The sequence below is a fragment of the Heliangelus exortis genome, chromosome 3 (genome assembly GCF_036169615.1).
Source record: "Heliangelus exortis chromosome 3, bHelExo1.hap1, whole genome shotgun sequence".
Taxonomy (NCBI): Eukaryota; Metazoa; Chordata; class Aves; order Apodiformes; family Trochilidae; genus Heliangelus; species Heliangelus exortis.
In genome coordinates, this window is record NC_092424.1 from 32,188,468 (window position 1) to 32,211,776 (window position 23,309).

Consider the following 23,309-nt stretch of genomic DNA (forward strand, 5'->3'; position numbering starts at 1 on the left):
CCAGTAGGAGTTTCTGTGGTCACTCATTGCATTTGGGTGCCAGGTCTGTCTGATTGGAACTTTGGAGCTGAAATTGCTGAAATTTGTAAAAATGGAAGAGCGGCCAAGGGGACTAATGTTTGAGGGTTTAGATACTAAAGGAAATCCAGAGCCTGACTGTTGGTCATGCTTTGGGTATGATTCAATGGGAGGGTGAGGGCGAGCAGGAGTTTTCATTGGTCACTCTTTGCATTTGGGAGCCAGGTCTGTCTGTTTGGAACTTCGGATCCGAAATCGGCAAAAATGGGAGAGCATTCAAGGGGACGAATGTTTGAGGGCTTAGATACTAAAGGAAAGTCAGAGCCCTACTGTTGGTCATGCTTTGGGTAGGGTTCAATGGGAGAATGAGGGCCAGTGTGAATTTTCACTGGTCACTCTTTGTGTTTGGGAGCCAGTTCTGTCCGTTTGGAACATTGGATCTGAAATTGGCAAAAGTGGGAGAGTGGCTGAGGGGACAAACCTTTAAGGATTTAGTTACGAAGGAAAACCAGGAGTCCATAGGTTATGAGTACTGTGGGTAGGGTTCAATGTGAGGGCCAGCATGAATTTTTAGTCATCACTCTTTACGTTTGGGAGCCAGGTTTGTCTGTTTACAACCTATAATTTTGGATCCGAAATTGGTAAAAATGGAAGAGCATTCAAGGGGATCAATATTTGAGGTTTTAGATACTAAAGAAAACCTGGAGCTCAGTTTTGGTGGTTCTGTGGGTACGGTTCCATGGGAGGGTGAGGGCCAGCAAGAGTTTTCATTGGTCACTCTTTGCATTTGGGAGCCAGGTCCATTTGTTTGGAATTTTGGAGCCAAAATCAGCAAAAATTGGAAAAAATGGGAGAGCGGCCTAGTAGACTAACATTTGATGTTTTTGTTATTAAAGAAAACCCAGAGCCTGATTGTTGGTGTTGCTCTTTGTTGGGTTAAATATGAAGGTGAGGGCCAGAAGGAGTTTTCAGTGGCCACTCTTTGTGTTTGGGAGCCAGGTCTGACCATTTTGAAATTTGGAACTGAACTGCTGAAATTGGTAAAAATGGTAGAGCGGATGAATGTTTGAGGTTTTAGGTACTAAGAACACCTGGAGCCCAATTGTGTGTGGTGCTTTGGGTGAGGCTCCAGGGGAGGGCGAGTCCCAGCAGGAGTTTTCACTGGACACTCTATGTGTCCAGGTACATCCATTTGGAACTTTGCAGATAAACTTTGCTGAAAGTGGCAAAAATGGGAGAGCTGCTGAGAGGGATGAACTTTTGAGGATTTCGGTACTGATGAAAATCAAGAGCCTGAATGTTAGTGCTGCTGTTTGTAGGGTTCAATGGGAAGGTGAGGGCCAACAGGAGTTTGTCATTATACTTGTCATGTTTCCTGAAACAGCAGATCTAAAGCACATAGCTGGCAGAAACAGCTTCCACATCATAAACCAGTGGACAGGAATGATATTCCCATATTCCTTTGTCCCCAGAGTTTGTTTTTTTTTTATTGTACTGTTATTATTGTTACTGTTATTTTTTTATTATTATTTTTTCACCTTTTAGTTTCACCACAAATGCTGAATAAAGCCTGTTGTCCTGAAATAGATATTGGAAGGATATCAAGATGTGTCACTTCCAAACTATTATGCAACTGATTTAAATATTGTTCAGGCATTCTCTTTTATGTGGGATGATTTTACATGAGTCAAGCAGTGTCTTTTCAATACAGGCTTCCCTTTCCTTCTCAGTATACCTTAGGCGTGTGGATAGTCTTTTTTAAGCACTAAGATATTTTATTGTTTTTTTAACTTTCAGCTTCACCACCAATGTTGAAAAAAGTGTGTTGTCATGAAATAGCTACTGGAGGAAGGATATCAAGCTGTGTCACTTTCAAAGTGTAAAGCAACTGGTGTGACTATTGTTCTCATGTTCTCCTTTACATGGGAGGATGTTACAAGAGTTAAGCAGTGTAATTGAGATACCACCTTCTCTTTGCTTCTCAATATACCCAAGGCATGTTTCCTAATGGAGCAGATCTAAACTGCATAACTGGCAGAAACAGCTGCCATATCAGAAACCAGTTGATAAGAATGATATGCCCATATTCCTTTGTCCATGGAGGGTTTTTTTAAAGCATTATTTTATTGTTTTATACCTCTCAGCTTCACCACAAATGATGAATAAAGAGCGATGTCCTGAAAGAGATGTACGAAGAGGAATATCAAGCTGTGACACTTTCAAACTATAAAGGAACTGATGTTAATACCGTTCTCTTTTACGTGGGACGATTCTAGATCTGTCAAGTGGTGTCTTTGTAATACAGGCTTCCCTTCGCAGCTCTATATACATAAGGCATGTTTTGTAATGGAGCAGATCTAAAGATAAACATGCTTTGGTTGGTGGTGCTGTGTGTAGGATTCCATGGGAGGGTGAAGGCCAACAGGAGTTTTCAGTGGCCACTCCTTGTGTTTGGAAGCCAGGACTGTCTGTTTGGAAGTTTGGATCCAAAATAGGCAAAACTGGGAGAGCGGCCAAGGGGAAGAATGGTTGAGGTTTTAGTTATGGGAATAACATTCCTGTCAGCCACTTTCTGATGTGGGAGCTGTTTCTGCCAGTTATGCAGCTGGATCTGCTGCTTTAGGAAACAAGCCTTAGGTATATTGAGAAGTGAAGTGAAGCTGGCATCTCAAAGACACTGTTTAACTCTTTTAACATCCTCCCACATAAAATAGAAGGCCCAAACAATTTTCACATCAGTTGCTTTATAGTTGGAAAGTGTCACTGCTTGATATCCTTCTTCCACTAGCTATTTAAAGATAACATGCTTTATTAAGACTTTGTGGTGAAGCTGAGAGGTAAAGAACAATTAAATGTCTTAATTTTTTAATGTGAATGTTGTTCTGGCATTCTCTTTTACATAGGAAGGTGTTAGAAGAGTTAAACAGTGTCTTTGAGATAATGACTTTCCTTCACTTCTCAGTATTCTAAACGTAAGCTTCCAAAAGCAACAGACCTAAACCACATGGCTGGCAGAAATAGCGCCTATATTAGAAAGCAGTTGACAGGAATGATATTCCCATATTCCTTTGTCCATGAAGTGGTTTTTAAAGCACTAAGATTTATTTTTTTTTTTTTTCACCTCTCAGCTTCACGACAAATGCTGAATAAATCGTGTTACCCTGAAAGGGATGTACAAAGAAGGATATCAAGCTGTGATACTTTCAAACTATCAATCAATAGATGGAAATATTGTTCTGATGTTTTCTTAGACAGGGTGGATGTTATAAGAGTGGTTACTCTTTGCATTTGTGAGGCAGGTCTGCATAAATAGATATTTGCACCTGAAATTGGCAAAAAATGGGCGAGCAACCAAGGGGAAGGGCAGTTGAGGTTTTAGGTATGGGAATAGCATTCCTGTCAGCTGCTTTCTGATGTGGAAGCTTTTTCTTCCAGATATGCAGTTGGATCTACTGCTTTAGGAAACATGCTTTAGGTATATTGAGAAGCAAAGGGAAGCTGGTATCTCAAAGACACTCCTTGACTCATGTAAAATCATCCCACATAAAAGAGAATGCCACACCAATATTCACATGAATTGCTTTATACTTAGAAGGTGTCACAGCTTCATAGCCCTCTTCCATCATTTATTTCAGGAAATATGATGTTGGAAGCCTTCAGGATTGTTCTGGCATGTTTTCTAAAGCAGCAGACATAAACCACATAGCTGGCAGAATCGGCTCCCACATCTCTAACCAGTTGACAGGAATGAAAGGAACCTCAACCATTTGTCTTCTCGACCGCTCTCCCATTTTTGCCAATTTCAGCTGATTTCAGTTCCAAAGGTCCAAACAATAAAATATCTTAGTGGTTGTCACGCCCCACAAGGTGGGTGCAGCACTGTCATGTCTCACAAAGTGAGACAAAGTCAGCTCCCCAGATGCAGGGACCAAACAAAATATTACATCCCACGGAGTGGGCACGTCTCTACGTCCCACAGGGTGGACACAGGTAGGTTTCCCCAGAGTGGGGGTCGACCCAGGGAGATTCGGACTGGACCTCCTTGCTTTCTAACTCACTCAGAGAAGAGCCTAGGTGCAGCTGGGCCAAATCCTTCACCTCCTCTAATTAATCTCTTTTAACAACCCATTTGGCGAAATTAAGTTCAGGAGTTCTCTGTGCGGTACTCAGGAGAAGGTTATCATCCAGGAGGTGTGTATAAAAACACAACTTTACTTAAAGGTGAGTAAGATGCTTTAGCATGTGATATTACAACTAGCAGAAATATAAAGGAAGGTACTTTCAAAGCAATGGATTACAATTTAGCAAAACTTTAAAAAGTTGTATACAGAAAAGGTTATAACTAAAAAAATATAACAAAGCAACGGATAGTAAAATTTAACAAAGTTGGAAACTATGTTACCCTCATGTGCCAAGATAAGATTAGAAAAAGGAGCACAGAGAGAGAGAGAGAGAGGTAAAGATAAAGATGAAGAAGAGATGGAGAAGATATCACTACCCTTGGATAGAGCGATGATCTTGGTAGGAAGTTCAGGTCCTTGGATGGCAGGAGTGACCACTAAAAACTTATGCAGGCCCTAATCCTCACGTGGAAACCTACACACAGCACCACAAATGATCGGGCTACGGGTTTGCTTTAGTACCAAAACCCTTGAATATGCCACCCCGTGGTGGCTACTCTCCCACTGTTGCTCAATAGGGCTTCAAAACTCCATACAAAAGGGCCTGGAAAAAAAATGCCAAGAGAAACCACTGAAAACTGCTGCTGGCCCTAACCCTCACATGGAACCCTACACAGAGCAAAACCAACAATCAGGCTACGGGTTTGCATTTTACCAAAAACCTCAACTATACCACCCCTTAGTGGCCACTCTCCCCCTGAGGGTTGCTCAATATGGCTCCCAAAACTCCGTACGAAAGGGCCTGGCAAAAAAAAAGGCAAAGAGTAACCACTGAAAACTTTTGCTGTTTGTAACCCCTCACATGGAACCCTACAAACAGTACCATGAACAACTGGGCTACGGGTTTGCTTTAGTATGAAAAACCTTGAATATACCACCCTTTGGTGGCAACTCTCCCGCTGTTGCTCAATGTGGCTCCAAAACTCCATAGGAAACGGCCTAGCAAAAAGAGGTAAATAGTGACCACTGAAAGCTTTTGCTGGCCCTAGTCCTCACATGGAACCCTACCCACAGTACCACCAACAATTGGCATACGAGTTTGCTTTAGTAACAAAAACGTTGAATATATATCCCCTCGGCGACCACTCTCCCACTCTTGTTCAATATGGGTCTAAAAATCCATACAAAAAGGCCTGGCAAAAAAATGCAAAGAGTGACTACTGAAAACTTTTTCTGGCCCTTACCCTCACGTGTAACCACACCCACACCATTACTAACAATCGGTCTACAGGTTTCCCTTAGTACCAAAAACCTCGAGCATCCCACCCCTCGGCGATCACTCTCACACTGCTGCTCAATATGGCTCCAAAATTCCATACAAAAGGCCAGGCAAAAAAATGCAAGGAGTAAACACTGCAAACTTTTGCTGGCTGTAACACTCATATGGAACCCTACCGCAGCAATACCAAGAATCAAGCTACGGGTTTGCTTTATTACGAAATACCTTGAATATACCAGCCTTTGGCGGCCACTCTCTCCCTGTTGATCAATATGGCTCCAAAACTAAATAAGAAAAGGCCTGGAAATAAAATGCCAAGAGGGACGACTGAAAACTTTTCCTGACCCTAAGCCTCATGTGGAACCGTACACACAGCACCACCAACAACCGGGTACAGGTTTACTTTAGTATGAAATACCTCAAATATACATCCCCTTGGCGAGAACTCTCCTCCTGTTGCACAATATGGCTCATAAACTCCAAACGAACGGGACTGGCAAAAAAAAAGACAGAGTGACCACTGAAAGCTTTTGCTGACCCCAACCCTCACATGGAACCCTACCCACAGCACCACCAACAATTACTCTACGGGTTTCCATTTTACCAAAAACCTCAAATATACCACCCCTTGGCGGACACTCTCCCAGTGTTGTTCAGTAGGGCTCCCTAAGCTCAGAACAAGAAAGACTGGCAAAAAAATGCAAAGAGTGAACACTGAAAACTTTTGCTTATCCTAACACTCACACGGAACCCTACCCAGAGCACCACCACCAATTGGCCTACGGGTTTGCAATTTTACCAAAAAGCTTGATTATACCACCCCCCGGTGGCCACTCTCCCACTGTTCCTCTATAGGGCTCCTAAAACTCCGAACAAGAAAGACTGGCAAAAAAATGCAAAGAGTGACCACTGAAAACTTTTGCTGGCCCTAACACTCACATGGAACCCTACCCATAGCACTACCAACAATCGGGCTACGGGTTTGCATTTTACCAAAAACCTCAAATATATCACCCCTTGGCAGTCACTCTCCCACTGTTGCTCAATAGGGATCCCAAATCTTCAAACGGACGGGACTGGCCACAAAGTGCAAAGAGTGACCAGTGAAAACTTTTGTTGGCCCTAAACTTTACATGGAACCCTACCCACAACACCACCAACAATTGGCCTATGGGTTTCCATTTTACAAAAAACCTTGATTATACCACCCCTCGGTGGCCACTCTCCCACTGTTGCTCAATAGGGCTCCCAAAGCACAGAACAAACGGGACTGGCAAAAAAATGCAAAGAGTGACCACTGAAAACTTTTGCTGGCCCTAACCTTCACATGGAACCCTACCAACAATCATGCTACAGGTTTTCATTAGTACCTAAAACCTCAAATGTTCAACACTCCCCCTCCCTTGGCCTTTCTACCACAGTAGAGTGGAATTGGGCTCCAAGTTTAGAAGCAAACTAGACTGGCTCCCAAACACAAAAAGTAACCACTGAAAACTTTTGCTGGCCCTCATCCTCTCATGGATCCCTACCCTCAGCACCACCAACAATCAGCTTATGGGTTTTCTTTTGTACCTCAAACTTTCAACCACACAGCAGCTCTCATACTGTTGTGTAGTGAAATGAGGCAACCAGGTGGCACTAATTGCCAGGTAGTGGGCATGAGCTTGTGTTAAGCCCACCTGTGCCTGATTAGGGCGGGCCCCTACTGCACATGAGCAGGATTAGGGGGCCAATAAAGCTCACACCTGAGGAAGCCAGAGGGAGGCTGCTTTTGGAGCAGTAGCACTGGTTCAGGCTGGTCAGCCCTGAGAGCATCAGACTCAGAGCACTATTCGTGAGTTTCTCCTGGAGCACCTGGTTGGACCTTGGAGTGCCATGCCCTAAAAGAGGTTTGTCTTGCTACACTGTTGTGGAATTCAGAGCTCTAAAATTCCAAGCAAACAGGCCTGGCTCCCAGTTGCAAAGAATTACCACCGAACACTCCTACTTGCCCTCTCCCTGCCACGGAAGCCTTCCCACAACTCTACCAAAAATTGGCCTACGGGATTTTGTTAAAACCTCAAATGTTCAACACCAGCCCTCCCCCTCAACGTCTCTCCCACTGTTGTGGAATTGGACTCCAAAATTAGAATCAAACAGGCCTGGCTCTCAGACTCAAAGAGTGACCACCAGAAACTATTGGTTGCCCTCACTTTCTTATGGAACCCTACTAAATGCACCACCAACAGTTGAGCTACAAGTTTGCTTTCGTACCTAAAACCTCAAATGTTTGACACACTCCCCCTGTCCCTCAGCCACTCTCCCACTGTAGTAGAATAGGGGTCCACAATTAGAAGCAAACAGGCCTGGCTCCCAAACACAAAATGAAAACTTTTGCTGGACCTCATCCTCTCATGGAACCCTGCCCACAGCACCACCAACAATCAGGCAATGGGTTTTATTTAGTACCTAAAGCCTCAAATGCTCAACCACTAGACTGCTCTACCACTGCTGTGGAATTTGGCTTCAAAATTCCAAGCAAATGGGCCTTGCTCTCAGATACAAAGAGTGACCACTGAACCCTCCTGCTGGCCCTCACCCTGCCATGGAAGCTTACCCACAGCACAAACATCAATCAGGCTATGGGTTTTCTTTAGTACCTATAACCTCAAATGTTCAACACCAGCCCCTTCCCTCGGCTGCTCTCCCATTGTTGTGGAATTGGGCTCCAAAATTAGAAGCAAGGGGGCCTGGCTCCCAAATGCAAAGTGACCAATGGAAACTCCTGCAGGCCCTCATCCTCCCATGGAATCCCTCCCCAGAGCACCACCAATAATCAGGCTACAGATTTTCTTTAGTACCTAAAACCTCAAACGTTTGACTCCTCAGTCACTCTCACATTGTTGTGCAATTCACCTCCAAAATTCCATGTAAATGGGCCTGGCTCCAAAACGCAAAGAGTTACCACCAGAAATTCATACTGGCCCTGACCCTTTCATGGAACCCTATCCACAAAACCACCAACAATCTGGCTATGGAGTTGCTTTAATTTCTAATAACTCAAATGTTTGACTCCTCAGTCGTTCTCCCACTATTGTGGAATTTGCCTCCAAACTTCCATGTAAACGGGCCTGGCTCCCAAAACACAAAGAGTGACCACCAAAAACGCCTGCTGGTCCTCACTCTCCCATGGAACCCTATCCACAGCACCACCAACAACCGTGCTACTGATCTGCTTTAGAACCTAAAACCTCAAATGTTCAACAACCCCCCCTTCTCTCAGCCACATTACTGCTGTTGTGGAATTCAGCTCCAAAATTCCAAGCAAATAGGCCTGGCTCTCAAATGCAGTGACGTCCAAAAACTCCTCCTGGCCCTCACCCTCCCATGGAACACTATCCACAGCACCCCCAACAATCGGGCTACGGGTTTGCTTTAGTACCTAAAACCTCAAACATTCGATCCCTTGACAGCTTTCCCAATTTTGTGGAATTAGCCTCCAAAATTGCGAGAAAATGGGCCTTGCTCCCTAACACAAGGTGTGACCACTGAAAAGTACTGCTGGCCCTTACTTTCCCATGAAACTCTACCCACAGTACCACCAGCAACCAGGCTACGAGTTTGCTTTAGTACCAAAACCTCAAATGTTCGACGCTCACCCCTCCTTTGGCAGCTCTACTACGGTTGCATAATTTGCCTCCAAAATTCGAGTTGTCCCATTTGCTTGGAATGTTGAAGCCAAATTGCGCAACAGTGGGAGAATGACCAAGGGGTTGAATGTTTGAGGTTTTAGGTACTAGAGCAAATCCTTAGCCCGATTGTTGGTGGTGCTGTCGCAGGGTTCCATGAGAGGGTGAGGGCCAGCAGTTTTCAGTGGTCACTCCTTGCATTTGGGAGCCAGGCCCGTTTGCTTAGAATTTTGGAGCCAAATTGTGCAACAGTGGGAGAGTGACTGAGGAAGGGGAGGGGTGTCAAACATTTGAGGTTTTAGGTATTAAAGCAAATCCTTAGCCCAATTGTTCTTTGGTGGTTTCATGGGATGGTGATGGCCAGCAGGTGCTTTCGGTGGTCACCCTTTGTGTTTTGGTGCCAGGCCCATTTGCCTGGGATATTAGAGGTGAATTGTGCAACAGCAGGAGAGCGGCTGAGGGAGGTGGGGTGGTGTCAAACATTTGTGGTTTTACTCACTAATGAAAATCCGCAGCCCAATTGTTTGTGGTGCTGTGGGTAGGAATCCATGGGAGGGAGATGGCCAGTGGGTCCTTTCGGTGGTCACTCTTTCTGTTTGGGAGCCAGGCCCATTTGCGTGGAATTTTGGAGCAACAGTGGGAGAGTTGCCAAGGGTGGGGGAAACGGTGTCGAATGTTTGAGGTTTTAGGTACTAAGCAAACCCGTTGTGCAATTGTTGGTGGTGCTGTGGGTTAGGGTTCCATTTTGTTAATGTCCTGTTGCTAATGTTCACAGAGACAGGCCTGGCTCTCCTAGCAACATCAGTACGAGGCAAAACAATTCTGCTTTTCTGGAATTGCTAGTTTATCCTTCATCTTAAATCTTCCTCACATTACCATGTCTCAAAAGAAAAGCACAATGCCTTACTGGGTTGCAGGGCTTCAAGACCATGCTGTACCCACTCTGATAGCATTAGGCAAATTAAAACATTGAGCAACTATTGCAAGTTTTCAAGAACAGCAAAATCCTAAAAAAGCTTTCCCATTCTTCTGTTTTCCTGGAAGGATCACAGTCTCAGTCAAAAAGTGATAGAAGGGGAAAAACACAGGCTACATTCATAAGCTTCAACATGTTTTATCCTTAATAACCAAAATAGGAGAATGCTTTGAGCTCCACTTTCCCCCCCTCTCCACTTCCCCCAGGATCTTCTGAGGAGCATGAAAAAGAGCGTGAAAAGTGTGATAATTAACTTTCTCAGGTAGGAAGTGAACATTTTTGACAAGAACTTGTACATCACTCATGGAGTTTCTCACAGTACCTTTTTTGTCTCCTCCAGGCTGCAGGTAAAGCTGTGCTCAGCACAGCTCATGGCCTGGCTACCTGTTCTTAGAGATGAAATGAGACAGTCCCAGACACATGCACTGAAAGAGGAAGGTGACAACCCTTTCCAAGATGTCCGTACCCTGTTTCAAAGTGTGAAGTGTTTGGCAGCAGTAGGAGATGTGGCTGTTCCCACTCATTGTTGTTTCTTCCCAAAAACTGCTCTGCACAAGGAGGCAGAACATGAAACCAGAATAATGTTTGAGAGCTTCCTCTTCTCTGTCTTGAGAGCTCAGGTAGCCATACCAGAACGAGACAGAGGATGGCACTTGAACAACATCAGATGAAAAATCATCATGCTTAACACAGCCAACAGGGGAGAGAGTTAAATAATCAAAACCAGGAAAAACAGCCCCTTAGCCATGAGGTAAATCCACTATCCACTATCAGAGCTTCAAGTTTGCCATTAATAAAGTTTTAAACTTTGGATCGCAAGGGCTAGACATGTTAAACAGCACATGGCTGCTCTACTCCCTCAGTTCACAATACTGCCTGGTATTATAGTTAATATTTCTCTTGGAAATAAAGAGCAGTCTTGTACTTGATTCCCCATGAAAATGGCATTTGGGTGTGACCACTCTCCAGCAGTGATTGTGCAGTCAGTTCCATGAGCTCTCCCATCCAGAAGGTCCCTTGTGAACCTCTTGTATGAGGCTTGTGTCAAGAAATGAGTGGATCATGCTTCCAGGTGGTCATCCATATTTTGAGGGCTGACTTTAACTCTCAGCCTTCTACACATAAGTCTTCTAATATTCAGTACTGGGGGATAGTATTGTAACTTCCTCAAAACATTACATTTCACACCATTTTGTAAAGAGCACAGCTTTGCCAGGTAGAAGACTGAAGGAAGTCAGGGAGAGAAAAAAAAAGACTAAACTATTAATGTTAACTTTTAGCGTTAACTTCCTTCTTTAAAAATTAACAGGCTGATAGATTAGCCAGGCTCAGGAATAACCAGAGTGACAGCAAGATCATTCCGCTAATTAGTTTAGAAATAGATCAGGCAGATTGCTATTTTACAGATAGGGACGGGGTTTTTTTATGCCTTTCCTCTCTAGGCATATTTTTTTCCAAACTTGAGAAGTCTTGTTACAGCTGCAACACTAAGAGGCTTCAGAGACCACAAGGGTCATCTAAAACAGATAAATCCAATACAAATGAGACAGAATTTGAAGAGCTTAATAAACCAGCTCTGTGCTTCATAAAGCTGTTTACTGATTACAAACTCTCTCTCCTTTTTCTTATTACCAGTGAATATGGTGGCATAGTGCATGAAGCGACATACCTGAGTGTCATGTTTCCCTAAAAGCTATCTTGGAGCTGCAGTAGAGCACAAACATGTTATCTCTGCAGCAGCAGCAGGATTCAGGACCCCATTGTGTCAGGTCCTCTTTGAAGCAGGAAAACAAAGGCAACCCCAGCCCCACACCTCAGTGAGATTACCTTTGGCTACCTAAGGGATGTCTGCAGCTGGGGTTAAGTGAAGCTCCAGTCAAGCCAGCAGCCGTTCCTCTGGCTTGAGTGTGCTAAAGGGTGCAAAGAAAGAACAAACATCTGATCATTTCACCCCCACATCTCTTTTGTAAGACCTCTTCTGCCTCAGTAGAGATATGCAGCCCTGTCACCTGGAGACAACACTGCCACAAAAGAAAAAGGCAGCTGTGGGTGCTCACACTAGTTACTACAAACTCCTTCCACAATCATGCCATCTTATCTGCACTAGTTGTTTGCTCCAGTGGAGACAGCATACCTAGCTGGTCCCAGACAAAGAGCAGCTTGTTTGGAGGAGGGTAGCAATACACTCCCTGGATGGGACAGGAACCATACTTTTTTCATATTTGTATAGGACTTACCACCATTAGCCTTCTGCCCACAACCCATGCTATAAATAGTAAAATGAGAATCCATCAGGAGTTGAACCCGTCTAGATAAGATTGTAAATTTGTAGATGACTCCAAACTGGGGAGGAATGTCATTTTGCCAGAGGGTAGGAAGATGCTGCAGAAGGACCCAGACAGGCTGGGTTGATGAGCCAAAGCCAGTGGTAAGAAGTTCAACGGGACCAAGTGCAGGGTCCTATACTTTGGCCACAATAACCTCATGCAGCACTACAGACTGGGGAAAGAGTGGCTGGAGAGTGGCCTAGCAGAAATGGACCTGGGAATGCTGGTTGACAACCAATTGAACATGAGCCAGCAGTGTGCCCAGGTGGCCCAGAAGGCCAATGGTATAATGGCTTGTACCACGAAGAGTGGGGCCAGTAGGACTAGGGATGTGATTCTCCCCCTGTACTCAGCGCTGGTGAGGCCTCACCTCGAGTACCGTGTCCAGTTCTGGGCACCTCACTTCAAGAAAGGGATTGAGGTGCTGGAGCAGGTCCAGAGGAGAGCAACAAAGCTGTGAAGGGACTAGGGGGAAAGTCTTATGAGGAGAGGCTGAGGTTCTGGGGTTGTTTAGCCTGAAGGAGACTCAGGGGGGACCTTATCAGTCTCTACAACTACCTGAAGAGAGGTGGTAATCAGGTGGTGGTCAGGCTCTTCTCCCAGGCAACCAGTGACAGGATGAGACAGCATGGACTGAAGCTGCACTAGGGAAGGTTTAGGTTGGATATGAGAAAGCATTTCCTCACAGAGAGGGTGATCAGGTATTGGACTGGACTACCAAGGGAAGTGGCGGTCACAGTCTCTGGATGCATGTAAGGAGAGGCTGGATGCGGCACTCAGTGCCATGGTCTCACCCGTGTGGTAGTGTTAGGTCATAGGCTGGACTTAGTGATCTCAGGTCTTTTCTGGCCTCAGTAATTCTGTGACTTCTTTTAGAAGGTGTGAAACAGTATTGAAACAGCTGCTGTGAAGTCTCCTACCTTGTTAGCTAAGCTATCTTCCAAAAGGTTAGCCCACTGTTTACCACTCGTGGTCAGATTACACTGCATGCTGATAACGCCATTGTAGAGTGCTTGACCATTGCCCTCCCAGCACAGCATCCAGGGCTTATTTTCTGACAGGGAATTTTGAAAATAGCTAAATAAAATATCCAGTGCTGCACTTTATGTGCTAATCACTTCCCAGTGCTGGGAGGCTATGATGAAGGTAATGAGTATTGTGTAGAGATCTAGCCTGGATGCAGCAAGGCTAAGCCACAGGTAGCAAGCTGTACTGGGACCAGACTGTCTCTGCACAGTTGTGTCTACACTGCCTCATCTGCTATTATTTCATTCCAGCTCTGTCACGGTGTATGATAGAGAGCTGACTGTACCCCATACACACAGTATTCTCATTTATGAAAAAGGAAATGATTTTTTTTCCCCTAGAATATGATCATAGGTTAAGGAAGAGGTAGAGTAATTAGCATAAAATGGTGGGGACAAAAAAAAAAAAAAAAAGACTAACTCCGAAGTGATACTGGGAATACTCTGATAACTGCCAGATAGACATTGATAACAGGAGAAAATTAGACACAGCTCCCTTGAGGTCCATGGCCCACTGTGACCCAAGCATGAGGCTTAAAATACCACCACAATATGTGTGTTCTTGCTAATTCATCAGTCCAGAGTCACACAGAGAAGAAGGCAGAGAGGTCACATGTGAAAGAAACACAAACTGCTCCACATCACAGGAAGATAAGATTGGGCTTTTCGATGATGTGCTAGCATCGTGCCTTTTTCAGATCACAGACCAAGGCCAAAGGCTATATTTACGTACAAACAACTGTCATTGGCAGCTTTTTCAACCCTGAAGGTATTCAGATAATCTATCAAAATCTTCCCTGTACCATCAGGCCAGAGGAACTCTTTCTGTTCTGGAAATCACATCTTCCCAGAATACTTTTATCCAGAATTTCCACTGACACATCCATGTACGTGATGCAGCTGCCAGAACACACCAACACAGATTTGATTATGATCTTGTAGCTGTGACATGAATGAATAAATACAACAAACATATCAGCAGGCAGAGGCAGCAATGGAGGAAATTAAGCACAAACATTTATGAGAAAAATCAAGGTTTTAATGATAAATTAGTCACTTAGAAAGATAATAAAGAATCAGTGAGTTTTGTCTGACATATTTACGATCTCTCCCACATCATATTCTTAGTCTTCAATTAGATGGTAGGTATCAAGAGAGAAAAAAAGGGTCAGCTTTAGGACTTAAGACACCCGCCAGTAGCTTTAATATGAAAGCAAACTTTGGGAACTCATTCTTGGCAATACTCATCAGCAAGTTTTTCTGATCAGCTAATGACTTATTTTCATTCATTCAGAATAAGCACTTCTGGAGTACTCGACACAACCCTTGGAAGCAACGCATCACCACCCAGCTGTACTATGGCAGTTTTCTTGTTCACACAACCAACTTTTTATACAGGAATGGATCTACATTTCCACTTCAGCCTTGATCTTCAGTGGTGACTTGATTTCCAGTCTTATTACAGGACTGCTGATGCAACAGACATGCTGCTGCTTTATATTTCACCAAAAGAAAGTCCCTCCATATCCTGAAGTTGCTCACAAATTTCACCTTAGAAAAAGCAAGGTGCTTTGTGACATTGGCTGTGAAGCACGAATCCAGTTTACAGTTTTCTTTTACTTTAGAATTCCAGCCATTCTGTCATATAAATACAGTTTGATGGAGAAATCTCACCACCTTCATGGCAATCATCAAAAACCTGCAAAAGAAAACCATCTGTCAATAATTACATACAGCATGCATGATCAAACTGGAAGTAACATGCTCCCATGTTTCCTGATCCTCCCCAATAGAAAAGCAGCAGTCTAACATAGGCCAAAATCTAGCAAGTCCAATGCAGGCTTTGCTGAAATGTAATGTGAGCACAACAGACCCCACTGTAGCAAAAGACGCAAATAGACACTCTGGAAAGTTTTACCCACATATTGGATTACAATCTGATCCAAGCAGGAGTGACCAAAAGCTAGACAGAGACACATTAGCCTGTTAATAAATATAAACAGGCAAACTTGAGATCAGAAAATATAATTTGGAACATGCTTCACTTGACACCATCCTTTCACATACAGCACAGAAAAACCCCCAAACATGTAAGTGGGAAACACCCTGGTCTAAACTAAAGAACCTGCCTCTTTCACCATAGCTAAGTCATCATGGACAACAGTCCATAGTGGCTGGTTTAAATAAGACATGAGGATCACTCATGGGCTAACTGTGCAACATGCCAGCTGGTCATTTGCATGAATGCATTCAAAATTTGCATGCACCTGCCTGTTCACATACAGAATTAGTTACTTACAGGGCAGAGTCCACAGGGCGTCCTGACCAATCCAGTAGGCTGTATGAGAGGACTAACAGCTCTGTACAACTTCATCTGTCCATCCACACTGCCTACTGTCCCTTCCTTTGCAGCAATAATGGTCATCTCCACTTTTCCATCATATATTAATGTATTTAAAATGGTTTCAATGTCTTCCATTGACAACTCTACCTAAGAATCAATTTGTAAAATAAATATTAGGAAAGATGCATGCCAGTAAGTCCTGCAAGGAGGGAATGAGTGAGCACCATGAATAACAAATCCTAACCAAGCCCAGATAAAGGCACCACTCTCACTGGGTGCTTTATGTGGCTCTGCAAAAGAAAAGAAAATATCAGTATCTCCTGCCTCCCCAGCACTTCTGTATAACACAAGCCTTGTCTTACCAAAATGTATTTCCCTATGCACCACAAGTGTCTACTTCATCCTAGTACAATACGTTTAAATTTTACAGAAAAAAAACTAGGAAAGAAGAAAAAGACAACTTAAGACACATCAATAATTGCAGGCGTTTTTTCTCCTCTAAAACTGCTTGAAGTGCATAGGCAAACTTTAGAGAAATTATGAAATCTAAATTGGTGGAGACTGTTAAAGCAAAACGCATTCCAGTTGCCATCAAAAAGTATGTGAATGCTAATTCTTTTACATGTCTTTGAAAATCCACATGTACAAACTGCCCTGGAATCCCATGCAGCACCAGTGACCCTCCTCAAAAAGAAATAAAGCAGCTATTAATGCACTGAGAATTTTGGGAGAGTAAGATGAATTGATTCTGACCTTACTGATGCCCAGTTCACAGATGTATTTCCACACCTCATGGGATGAGGCAAATGAGCTGTTCCTCTGTATCATGGGGTTCTGCTTGCTCTCTCGAGCTGCTTCTGCCTGAGAAAAAGCAAAGATGACAAGAGCATCTTTTGTGGTTTATTTTCAGACAGATTGAAGTAAAAAAGTTGATTTAGAGTAATTTCTGGGACTTGTTTATTTAGCCTTAAAGGCTATGTCCTTAAGAATCATGCATATGAGACAATGCAGTGCATGACCAAACACAATTTTAAACTTAACAGGACACTGTCAAGGTTTGACACAAGATTTACATAGATATTGAGATTAATACGAATGAGTATCAACATCTGGTGTTTTTTTGACAAAAAGGAAGTTTCTGCTGTACCTAGTGCCAGTTAAAATACATTTTAATGAAACAGAGAAATTATGCAAATCTGTATAGCACTTATTTAACAGCAAGCAGGCTTCTCCTGCAGTTATAATGAAGAAAATTGTCTTCCAGGCAGAGCTGACAGACAAGTACCTTCCACCATCTCAGAAATCAGAAGCTCTGCAGGGAAAACAGTGACTTTTGCTAGATTTTTCAGTTCTGTGTTCTTTGCTGTCTAGGTTGTTATTGGACCTTGAAGACAGAAGGCTTCCCTGTACAAGGTGTGAAAACATGCATTATTAAAATGCAAAACTGTCACATCTGCTGTGAAAAACACAACCCAGTACAGATTTGCCAATTTAATTATAATGACAAACATTCATGCAAAACTCAGGCCTTGCATGTCATGGCTTTATAAAGAAAATAATTACTTGCACAAAACAAATGGAACGTGACACTAGTAGTGGCACTCACCTTACTCTGAAGAAATTTAAAACACTGTTGATTTAACACCTCCACAAATTCAGACTCAAAGTCTTGGTCACTGTACCAAGCCCCACCAGTCACTGAGCGGTCAGGCTGCAGATTATAGAGCATATACACCTTCTTCTTGGATGCCTGTTAGGAAAAAAAAACGCACAGCTCTTAGCAGCTGAAAATCTTACATAAGAAAAGAAGATTTAGGAAGATATCTGCAAAAGAGATTTATCGCTCCAAAAAGGTTTATTAATCCAAAAACCTAGGGCACTGCAATCCAGCTGACACGAGCTACCCTTAACATGCTTGATCCTCAGGTAACATGGAGATAAAGAGAAGATTGATACATTTATATTTCTAATTACTTTATAGCAGTGTTAGAAGAGAGTCTCCTGATAACAATGTGCACACAATATAAACCTCACTGAGGAAGATCTGGGAGTTTAATTTTAGGCTATCTACTCTAATCGCCACAGTTGAAGCAGGGCAGGCAAGTGTCTTCAGAAAACAGCAAAGAAACAACAGAAAAGCTCTCAACAACTGTTTCTGAAGGATTCAATTGCAGGCTGATGACAGGAGGACCCTCAAATGATTAAACCTCACAGCTAAAGTTAGCCCTTGCAAGCCCACTCCTTACTGACACACCTAGATGGGATGAATGGGAATGCTGTATCACTCCTGGTATTTGTAGTCAAAGGGCAATGGTCACCTACTGAACCAATTTTAGCAGCACTATGTCCCCTCTATGACAGCCAGAAGCAATCATACAAACATGAAAAAGCTACTGCTTCTCTATGTCCAACTTCTTTATCTCCATTTTATTTAAGGAAGTTACCCTCACCTCTCACTCCCTCTTGCCCCTCCCTTCCCCCCAAAAATGCACACATGCAAGCCAAAGCATTGCCTCCATGGTGCAAATGAGACTGGCACATAGGAAAGGCACACAAAATAGAACTTCCAAGGCTGACAAACAAGTAGGCTTCCCAATGTACCAGGCCCTGCAACAAAGCAGAATTTCTGCTGCAAATCAGAAAAATCTCCAAAGCACATGCTGTCAGTTTGCAATTAAACCCATAAGAGGGAGCATGGCACAGCATAAGCATTGGAACAGCATGAGGAAGAGCATGGAAAAGGATAAGCCCTGCTCTGGTACATGGACTGTTTGCATAGATGATAAAGTACTTCAGTAACTGGAACAAAGTAGAGGAACCAAGACTAAAACAATCAAATGGCTTCAAAATTGTTTAAAATAAACAATACCAGTCCTGTATGAACCAAATAACTGAAGAGAGTTTCACAGTTTCTGGGGGAGAGGAAACTTGCAAGGCCACTTGCAGATAGATACCTGTAAGCATTATCCCTGGTGGCACATAAAAGGCTGACTTTGTTTCAGTATTAGTAATACCATACTGTCATACAGCAGAACTGGGACTAACGGACAAGAAGTAATTACAAGCAGGTTGCTCATTTGGAGTGGAAGTGAGTGGACAAAGGAGAAAAGGGTGGTGGAAAAGATAGTTAAGAAACAGAAAAGTATAGTACAGTATAAGAAAAAATAAATCAGAGAACAAGTGAGGGCAGGATTTGCAGACAGGAGAAGCTCAGATGTGTACAGACAGCAGAGACACTGGCCTGTGGAGCCAAGCCCACTGGGATGCTGAAGGAAACCCAGCAGACTCTCCCCCCGATTTATGTTCTGAAGACCAATTATGAAAGCACAAGGAAAATGGTGACAGAAGTGCAGCAGTAGTGGGCAGTGTCAGAGTTTTGTGAAGGGTAACAGAACTACAAGAGCTGTGTGCAATAAAGAATGCAGAGAATTAAAACTACAGCTTAATAGTAATGGTGTGTAATTAATAGTGGGATGACTGACAGAACTGTAAATCAATAGTGATGTATTGAATAATTAGATTAATATAGTACCTTGATTATTTAATAAATATTAAAGCCTCTCCTATCTGTTGCACCTCAAACTTGCATACTAGAGACAGGGAGTCAAACACTGGTGCAGTCAGTGAGAAATTTGTAGGTGAAATGAGGTTTCTCTGCTCCCAGCCCCCTGTTCAAACATACACAGCATGCAGAAATGTTTGACATTGTCACCAAAAAAGTAATAAAATACTCACTGCCACAGATTTAACTGCTTTAATTAGTTTCTTGCTTTCCAAGTTTTTCAATATCTTGTTGATCTCTGTTAGAGGCAAATTACTTTTGTACCTAATGTCCCTGCTCCAAATACCTGTTTAAAATCAGAGAAGTGAACAGAAATTAATGGAGGAACCATTTGTTTCTGTACATAATCACGAAACAAGTCACATCACAGCACTGCCTGACTCGCTTGCCACACACACAGGGCATCCTTGATCCCAGCACTCCTGGCAAAAGGGAGGGAAGGGACAGAAGGGGATGGAACAGAAAAAAACAGACAACTGATAAAACCAAGAAATGCATACAACCACCACACTGTGCTTCTGCCCTTTTCCTCTCATCTAAGAGCTCTTGCCAGTGGACCTGGTTTCACAGCCAGCATCAATACATCAGAGAAATCTTCTTGTATTTTTTCATCACTTGTGTTTGTGTCAACAGAGACATGATAGTCAGTTCTACCTGCCATCTCCCAATCACAGTGTGCAACAACTGCTGAGAAGGCCTAGTTACTAGAAGTTTCTGCTGGCAAGACACCTGTTAGACCCAACAGAAATATCACATGTTCTTTTAAGTACTCAGTGTTCTGCAGATTCCTCAGCTTAACAGTCCCATAGATAACTCGGAATCCATATTCCAAATATTCGTTTAAAGACAGGTTATTTTAACTTAGAAATATGTAATCTTCTCTTTTGCTTTTAAAAAGTGGACACATGGAACATTAGCCACAGTCCTGGTATGTGATTTTATAGATTTTATATCTGTCTTGTCTGGGCAAGCATTTAAAAGGAAAGGAAGAGTCTCTTAAGTAAACAGAGTTAGTACCATACACGGTTAAAATGGATTCAAACTACCTTTGTTGCCTGCATCTTCTATAATTTGGTAAACCAGCTTCTCTTGATTGTCAGAGCCCTTCATTTTACTGTAAAATAAGACAGACATCGGGTTTTTTGAAAGGTCCAAAATTTCAAAGAAGTTGGATTTGTTTTAAATTGAAAACAAGTACTACGAAAAAAAAAATATGCACAAAGGAAAAAACCCTGCACAATGAAGCAGCCATTGACAAATATAATATATGACACTAAACCTCTCTGGATCAAGCCAAGCTTGCCAGTGAGGAGCCCCAGTCATGAGAAAAGAGCACAGTATGAAAGAAAAGTGACTAAGTTGACTAAGTCACTCAACTTGTCACAGCAATGAGGAAAGCAGAGTCACATATTAACACAGCTGTGGAAGGTCAAACACAGCATGGAGCAAAATTTAGGTTAATCTAACTCTAGACAGAGCATCTACAAAAGTATAGTAAGATGCTCCCAACTTCTATGACATGCCTTTTCACTGGTCTCAGAAACCCTGATTTCAGCCATCTTTTTCTAAAGCATTTGAAAGAGAGGATGACCCCTACACTGGGGATAATTTTGAAGGGTGTTCATTTCCAGAAATATGTCTAGGCATCTTTTACTCAGCTTTGCACAGGCATCACAAGACATGATTTGAAGGTACATTTTAATAAATCAAAGAGCACGAGTGGTAGTTCAAGTAGCCCCCTGGAACTGTTGTAAACATGAGAGCTGCAAGTTGAGCAGTGAGAAAGACCACAGAACCACAGTTTGCCCATAGAAGGCTTGGGCTTCAGCTGGGTGTCACCTTAGTGCATGTTTGCACAGATCACTTTGCTGTCACTTGTATCAGGAACTCTGCTAGCAAGTTAGAACTACAGTCCCATGGCAAGCTCTGCTCAGTAGAAACCACTACACCTAAAAATGTTTTCTGTATCAGCTCAGAGGAGTTATGTGTACCCTCCAGAAACAAGCAGTTACGTTCTGCAAAATCCCTGTTACAGAATCCATATTACACTGCTGAGTATATTCTCAACAATGCTGAACATGAGTTGCAGAGTTGTGCTCCAAATACATTTATCCAGCAAACACAAGGCTTACCTTGCATTTTGAGACTCTTTGATTCTGTACAGGAGTCCTGCATTGCTCCTGAGAAGGTCCAGCTGCCCCTAGGAGAGACAGGCACAATGCATTTACTTTCCTTTAAATAGATTGTTTCAGCACATGGCAAGAACCTTCTAGTACTGTAAATTAAAAATCCTATTTTATGTCAACTGAATGAAGAAAAGGGAAAACTAGCATTTCAAATCACTGGAAACCATACTTTTAAGGATATTTTTTTTCTCTAGAGGGAAAAATCATTTATAATCAGCTACCAGAAATAAGAAATATAATTCCCCCCCTTTGCCACAACATCTATGCAGTTCCTATTATTTTTCCTTTCACCACTGCATGAAGGACACTAAGACCTTGTTTATTTTGCTCTTCCTTTCCACCAAAACGTTCACTTGCCTGGCTACCTCAGAATCACTTTAGAGCTTTACTGCACAAACTTTGAACAATGCTGAACTTCAGGAGCAAAGTTGTTGTTTTTTTTTTTTGTTTTTTTTTTGTTTTTTTTTTTTTTTTGGTTGTTTTGTTGTTGTTTTTTTTTGACTAAATAGAGACCACCAGAAAACTTTCAGCCAGGACTGGCTGATGTAGCACAAGGAAGGGGAGTTAACCCTACCATTGAGAGTAACCTGTTGATTGCCATGGCTCGCTGCTGGGCTTCCATGTGAGGCATATCATTCTGAATCACCTGGTCTGTGATGCCATGAGGGAACTGATGGCACAGCTCAATAATCCTGCAGGAAGACAAAAGCAAGTTTAAAATCGTGTTCTGTTGAAAAACAAATTCAAACAATCTTATTAGAATCAGAATGGAAGACAAAAAAAAAGAACAACTCAGGACAGATGTACCCATGGACTCCTTCTCAGTCATTTCTATTGGAGGAAGTTAGCATCTACTACTTGTGCTATCAAATACGGCTCTACAGCTCTTGGACAAACTACCTTTGCTCTTTGTGACAACACTGAACATGGTGCTTCATTTTAATGTTGCTCCCATTATTAAGTACACAGATTTAGAGCTCGCTGTGAAGTTTCATTATACAAACGGTTGTGATAGGAAGGAATTGCTAGATAGTCAGAGAACGCAAATAATAATAAAACACCATTTAGGAACAAAAAACTTACAGCAGAAAAGCTGAATTTCCCCTTTTTTAAATTTTTCAAGAAAAAGACACCAGGGCAGACAAGGGTAACCTGACTCCATCCCTCACTGCCTCCTAAGCACTTGCCAGCCCCAGCACGCAACACACAGTGCCCACAACAATAGCAACCTCTTCTTCAGGACCTACTTCCCGACCACCCCCGGTCGTCGGCCAACACGAGTGCCCTGCTTGCTCCCCTCACACCTCTGCCGTCAACCCGCAGCTCACTTCCCTCGCCTCCATGCCAGCCCCCACAGGCCTTTAGCGCACCCGCCCCTTCACGGCCCTCCTCTCTCCGCCGCCAGGGCCTTCCCCGCCCCGCAGCCTCCCCCAGCACACACGCTGGAGCCCCCCGGCCCCGCACCTGTTCTCTATTTCCATGGGGTCGGGAACCTCCGGCTTCACCTTCACCTCCGCCATGGTGCGGAGTTTCCCCGACATCAACCACCGCTCGGCGAGAGAGCGGCGCGGAGGGATTACGTCAGAGCCGTGCGCCGGAGGGTGATGGGCTCGGTTGCTAAGCAACGGGACGCGGACCAATGGGCGGCCGCTCTGGTGGGGCCCTGGGAGGGAGCGCGGGGGTGCGGCCCGGTGCGCGGCGTCTGTGGTAACGGGAGGGGGGGGCTGGGGGGCCGGGATCGAGAAGCGTGAGGAGACGGAGCATAGCCGGGGTAGAGGGGGGTGAGCAGGGCTGTATCGAGGG

At 43.4% G+C, this 23,309-nt stretch overlaps 1 protein-coding gene across 1 annotated transcript; it reads right to left on the minus strand.

Moving 5' to 3' along the window:
- Positions 1-14,431: 14,431 nt before the first annotated feature.
- POLR3F (RNA polymerase III subunit F) lies at positions 14,432-23,097 on the minus strand. The gene is made up of 9 exons (XM_071739896.1): positions 22,971-23,097; positions 22,081-22,198; positions 21,453-21,520; positions 20,367-20,434; positions 19,494-19,606; positions 17,365-17,508; positions 16,512-16,619; positions 15,714-15,905; positions 14,432-15,113 (listed from the first exon to the last, which is right to left on the minus strand). Exons 1-9 carry the CDS (start codon positions 23,045-23,047, stop codon positions 15,036-15,038), a joined length of 966 nt encoding a protein of 321 aa, XP_071595997.1. The 5' UTR covers positions 23,048-23,097; the 3' UTR covers positions 14,432-15,035.
- Positions 23,098-23,309: the final 212 nt, after the last annotated feature.

Excerpts from the sequence above, each read along its gene's own strand:
- POLR3F (XM_071739896.1), bottom strand. The coding sequence starts at position 23,047 with ATGTCGGGGAAACTCCGCACCATGGCGGAGGTGAAGGTGAAGCCGGAG. Across the intron at positions 19,607-20,366 it reads AGAAGATGCAGGCAACAAAG|GTATTTGGAGCAGGGACATT; the intron begins GTAGTTTGAATC and ends GATTTTAAACAG. Across the intron at positions 15,906-16,511 it reads GTGAACTGGGCATCAGTAAG|GTAGAGTTGTCAATGGAAGA; the intron begins GTCAGAATCAAT and ends ATTGATTCTTAG.